This window comes from Fukomys damarensis, unplaced genomic scaffold (assembly GCF_012274545.1).
Source record: "Fukomys damarensis isolate Sample0158 unplaced genomic scaffold, DMR_v1.0_HiC HiC_scaffold_55, whole genome shotgun sequence".
Taxonomy (NCBI): domain Eukaryota; kingdom Metazoa; phylum Chordata; class Mammalia; order Rodentia; family Bathyergidae; genus Fukomys; species Fukomys damarensis.
In genome coordinates, this window is record NW_022900967.1 from 6,352 (window position 1) to 11,897 (window position 5,546).

General features: G+C 55.4%; 1 protein-coding gene across 1 annotated transcript in view; it reads left to right on the forward strand.

Moving 5' to 3' along the window:
- The window catches only part of LOC104860422 (HLA class II histocompatibility antigen, DQ beta 2 chain), a 5,912-nt gene extending 3,742 nt beyond the window's left edge, over positions 1 to 2,170 (forward strand). Inside the window, exons 3-6 of the mRNA XM_010621581.3 lie at positions 8 to 156; positions 615 to 725; positions 1,101 to 1,124; positions 1,810 to 2,170. Of these exons, the coding sequence (XP_010619883.1) occupies positions 8 to 156; positions 615 to 725; positions 1,101 to 1,124; positions 1,810 to 1,823 (298 nt within the window). The 3' untranslated portion in view covers positions 1,824 to 2,170. The remainder of the gene's footprint in view (positions 1 to 7; positions 157 to 614; positions 726 to 1,100; positions 1,125 to 1,809) is intronic.
- Positions 2,171 to 5,546: the final 3,376 nt, after the last annotated feature.

Consider the following 5,546-nt stretch of genomic DNA (forward strand, 5'->3'; position numbering starts at 1 on the left):
AGGAGACATCTGGCGTCGTGTCCACCCCTGTTATTAGGAACGGGGATTGGACCTTCCAGATCCTCGTGATGCTGGAGATGACCCCCCGGCGAGGAGACGTCTACACCTGCCGCGTGGAGCACCCCAGCCTCCAGAGCCCCATCACGGTGGAGTGGCGTAAGGGGAAACTTGTGTCCTTTCTCTGGGAGGGGGCGTCCCATAAAATAGAGGACAGAGCTCTCTGTAGCCTATCTGTTCCGTTCCTTGTCCTGGATGTCACCACTGAGCTGGGAATCACAGAGCCTCTTGCAAATGCCTGAGGAGGATCCTGACCTAATTGTCTCTCCAGGTGCTTGGGAGGTAGCTGTACACACTGTGAGTCTGGAAACCAGCCCCATACTGCTAAGGCGTAGATTACTATGGCTGATGACTTGGATCATAGGGTCCAGAGTTACAGATGTGCCCCTGTGGAGAAGGCATCTGTTAGCCGGTCCTTCCCTCTTCTAGATGTGGCCAGAGTAGAGAACAAGGTTCCCCTGCCACCTTCACCACTTATAACTCAGATTGGACTTCAGGTCTTCACCAGGGACTGTGTTAGGTTTGGGACAGATCTGACTCTCAGGCTTGCTTCCCAGGGGCACAGTCTGAATCTGCACAGAGCAAGATGCTGAGCGGCATCGGGGGCTTCGTGCTGGGGTTGATCTTCCTAGGACTGGGATTTCTCATCCATCGCAGGAGTCAGAAAGGTAAGTGGCTCTGGGGGAAATGGAAAAGATGGGCTGCACCAGAGACCTGGTTTCTGGGAGGCTTTGCCTTCAGAGGTTGCTCTTTCCTTCTGACTCTGAAGGAAGAAGGCTGGGGTGGAGGTAGGTGGCATGACAACCCTGGGCAAGATACAAATCTGATTTTACTGACTAAAAGATTCAGTCTTGGTTTCTCTACTTCTAGAGACAGTTTCACTTGTATTGGGAGATTTTAGCTTAGGGTGCTTAAGCCCGTGTAGTACACGGGGTGGGAGAGAATATACTCTGCATTTGGATTGCATATGTTGTTGCCCTTTGGGGTGTGTGAGAGTGGCTGTGTGTGTAATGAGACCTTTCTCTGTGTGATTTTCTTTGTAGGAACTCATGGGCCTCAGCCAGCAGGTAATGTTTCAGCCCTGACCCATTGGGGGAGCAGGGACATGGGTGTGAGAGCAGAGGGCAGGAGATGGTTCTACCTGCTACAACAGTCTCAGCTCCTTGCCTGTGTCTTGCAGCAGGGACTTAGATTGGAGGGAGGCCGGGTATGGTTGTGCACCCCTGTAATGCCACCACGCTGGGAGGCTGAGGCAGGAGGCTTGTAATTTTGAGCTCAGCTTGTTCAGTTTAGTGAGATCCTACCTCAGGATAAAAATGTTTAAAAGGGCTGGGGACAGAATTCACTGTGAAAGCCTTGGGCTCAATCCCCAATGATGGAGGGGGGTGGGACGGTGGCATTTTTCTGTGAAACCTGTCTTGGGTGTCAGTCATCAAGGTGATGCCTGTTTTATGCCACATATTGGTTACAACTTCTGTAGGGATTGCGCAGTGACTGGAAGAGGTTACTAAAAAGACTGAGCCCTCCATATTCCCCCGGAGGGTGGTGGCTGCTCTCCACTCCCCACACCTCTCTGTCCAGCTGAAGTTATGTCCTTTTACACTGGTTTCACCTTTCTACAGATACTGGAGTAGTGATGGCAGTGTGCCCTGGCCCCAGACCTCTCTGTGTGAAGCGGTGGGGGATCTGGGGAGGAGGGGGGCATCCCTCAGCGTACCCTATATGCTAACCGCTCCCCCTTCTGTCCCACAGGGCTCTTGCAGTGACTCTGAGTGTGTTTTGACGGGAATTGGCTGTCACTCTTCTGGAAAGCCTGCCCGTCACAGCCCAGAATTCCCAGCTTGACTCACCCTGTCTCCTTCGGTGGTCAGAGTTCTTTAGTGGCTTCAGTGCAGTTCCAGCTCAACTCCTGTGACCCCCGCCCAAGGACCTCAGACCCACTCCCTGCACTGACTCTGCAGTCTCCATCTCTGTGCTGCAGCAGCATCTACTCAGACCCCAAGGGCTTGCTGTTTTCACTCCTGCCCCAGCAGACTGCTCAAGAGATGCTTTGAAACCATTTGCCTGGCTGTAGAGTTTTATTTTATCATAAGTAAACATGATTCTGAGTTGCCTGTATCCCAAATCTCTTTAATTGAGCAGCGGTGGAAAATGCAGAATGAAAGGAATATATTTTGAGGTGATGCAGGCAACCTGTGGACAGAAGGAGGAGTTGCTCTTTGCAAGGAGACTAGAAGCATCATGGGCACTGCGTATGTTTGTGTGTGTGTGTATGTGTGTGTGTGTGTGTGTGTACTTAAAATTTGGACAGGCACATCTTCCACGGTCCTTGGTTGTGCTGTTCAGAAAATGGCCTTACACTATTTCAGCCTGTCTTGGAGGCCACTGAATTCAGTATTAGTAAGCATGGTGGAATACTCTGGGGACAGAGTGACCTCTGTTACAGGCAAGTCACAGTGTTTAAGTTTAATTTCTATTTCTGAATGACTAGAGTCAGCAATAAAGCTACTACTTGTGGTTCCAAAGGATAGAAACCCAGATCAAACATATTTTATTTATGTTCCAAGGAAACCTACGGTCAAGTTGATTTTCCTTTCCTCCCCTCCTCTTTGTTCCTCTCCTCTCCTCTGCTGTCCTCTCCTGTCCTCTCCTGTCCTCTCCTCTCCTCTCCTGTCCTGTCCTCTCCTCTCGTGTCCTCTCCTCTCCTCTCGTCTCCTCTCCTCTCCTCTCGTCTCCTCTCCTCTCCTCTCGTCTCCTCTCCTCTCCTCTCGTCTCCTCTCCTCTCCTCTCGTCTCCTCTCCTCTCCTCTCGTCTCCTCTCCTCTCCTCTCGTCTCCTCTCCTCTCCTCTCGTCTCCTCTCCTCTCCTCTCGTCTCCTCTCCTCTCCTCTCGTCTCCTCTCCTCTCCTCTCGTCTCCTCTCCTCTCCTCTCGTCTCCTCTCCTCTCCTCTCGTCTCCTCTCCTCTCCTCTCGTCTCCTCTCCTCTCCTCTCGTCTCCTCTCCTCTCCTCTCGTCTCCTCTCCTCTCCTCTCGTCTCCTCTCCTCTCCTCTCGTCTCCTCTCCTCTCCTCTCGTCTCCTCTCCTCTCCTCTCGTCTCCTCTCCTCTCCTCTCGTCTCCTCTCCTCTCCTCTCGTCTCCTCTCCTCTCCTCTCGTCTCCTCTCCTCTCCTCTCGTCTCCTCTCCTCTCCTCTCGTCTCCTCTCCTCTCCTCTCGTCTCCTCTCCTCTCCTCTCGTCTCCTCTCCTCTCCTCTCGTCTCCTCTCCTCTCCTCTCGTCTCCTCTCCTCTCCTCTCGTCTCCTCTCCTCTCCTCTCGTCTCCTCTCCTCTCCTCTCGTCTCCTCTCCTCTCCTCTCGTCTCCTCTCCTCTCCTCTCGTCTCCTCTCCTCTCCTCTCGTCTCCTCTCCTCTCCTCTCGTCTCCTCTCCTCTCCTCTCGTCTCCTCTCCTCTCCTCTCGTCTCCTCTCCTCTCCTCTCGTCTCCTCTCCTCTCCTCTCGTCTCCTCTCCTCTCCTCTCGTCTCCTCTCCTCTCCTCTCGTCTCCTCTCCTCTCCTCTCGTCTCCTCTCCTCTCCTCTCGTCTCCTCTCCTCTCCTCTCGTCTCCTCTCCTCTCCTCTCGTCTCCTCTCCTCTCCTCTCGTCTCCTCTCCTCTCCTCTCGTCTCCTCTCCTCTCCTCTCGTCTCCTCTCCTCTCCTCTCGTCTCCTCTCCTCTCCTCTCGTCTCCTCTCCTCTCCTCTCGTCTCCTCTCCTCTCCTCTCGTCTCCTCTCCTCTCCTCTCGTCTCCTCTCCTCTCCTCTCGTCTCCTCTCCTCTCCTCTCGTCTCCTCTCCTCTCCTCTCGTCTCCTCTCCTCTCCTCTCGTCTCCTCTCCTCTCCTCTCGTCTCCTCTCCTCTCCTCTCGTCTCCTCTCCTCTCCTCTCGTCTCCTCTCCTCTCCTCTCGTCTCCTCTCCTCTCCTCTCGTCTCCTCTCCTCTCCTCTCGTCTCCTCTCCTCTCCTCTCGTCTCCTCTCCTCTCCTCTCGTCTCCTCTCCTCTCCTCTCGTCTCCTCTCCTCTCCTCTCGTCTCCTCTCCTCTCCTCTCGTCTCCTCTCCTCTCCTCTCGTCTCCTCTCCTCTCCTCTCGTCTCCTCTCCTCTCCTCTCGTCTCCTCTCCTCTCCTCTCGTCTCCTCTCCTCTCCTCTCGTCTCCTCTCCTCTCCTCTCGTCTCCTCTCCTCTCCTCTCGTCTCCTCTCCTCTCCTCTCGTCTCCTCTCCTCTCCTCTCGTCTCCTCTCCTCTCCTCTCGTCTCCTCTCCTCTCCTCTCGTCTCCTCTCCTCTCCTCTCGTCTCCTCTCCTCTCCTCTCGTCTCCTCTCCTCTCCTCTCGTCTCCTCTCCTCTCCTCTCGTCTCCTCTCCTCTCCTCTCGTCTCCTCTCCTCTCCTCTCGTCTCCTCTCCTCTCCTCTCGTCTCCTCTCCTCTCCTCTCGTCTCCTCTCCTCTCCTCTCGTCTCCTCTCCTCTCCTCTCGTCTCCTCTCCTCTCCTCTCGTCTCCTCTCCTCTCCTCTCGTCTCCTCTCCTCTCCTCTCGTCTCCTCTCCTCTCCTCTCGTCTCCTCTCCTCTCCTCTCGTCTCCTCTCCTCTCCTCTCGTCTCCTCTCCTCTCCTCTCGTCTCCTCTCCTCTCCTCTCGTCTCCTCTCCTCTCCTCTCGTCTCCTCTCCTCTCCTCTCGTCTCCTCTCCTCTCCTCTCGTCTCCTCTCCTCTCCTCTCGTCTCCTCTCCTCTCCTCTCGTCTCCTCTCCTCTCCTCTCGTCTCCTCTCCTCTCCTCTCGTCTCCTCTCCTCTCCTCTCGTCTCCTCTCCTCTCCTCTCGTCTCCTCTCCTCTCCTCTCGTCTCCTCTCCTCTCCTCTCGTCTCCTCTCCTCTCCTCTCGTCTCCTCTCCTCTCCTCTCGTCTCCTCTCCTCTCCTCTCGTCTCCTCTCCTCTCCTCTCGTCTCCTCTCCTCTCCTCTCGTCTCCTCTCCTCTCCTCTCGTCTCCTCTCCTCTCCTCTCGTCTCCTCTCCTCTCCTCTCGTCTCCTCTCCTCTCCTCTCGTCTCCTCTCCTCTCCTCTCGTCTCCTCTCCTCTCCTCTCGTCTCCTCTCCTCTCCTCTCGTCTCCTCTCCTCTCCTCTCGTCTCCTCTCCTCTCCTCTCGTCTCCTCTCCTCTCCTCTCGTCTCCTCTCCTCTCCTCTCGTCTCCTCTCCTCTCCTCTCGTCTCCTCTCCTCTCCTCTCGTCTCCTCTCCTCTCCTCTCGTCTCCTCTCCTCTCCTCTGCTCTCCTCTCCTCTCCTGTCCTCTCCTGTCCTCTCCTCTCCTCTCCTGTCCTCTCCTCTCCTGTCCTCTCCTGTCCTCTCCTCTCCTCTGCTCTCCTCTCCTGTCCTCTCCTCTCCTCTGCTCTCTTCTCCTGTCCTCTCCTCTCCTCTCCTGTCCTCTCCTCTCTTCTCCTCTCCTGTCCTGTCCTCTCCTGTCCTCTCCTCTCTTCTCCTTTCCTGT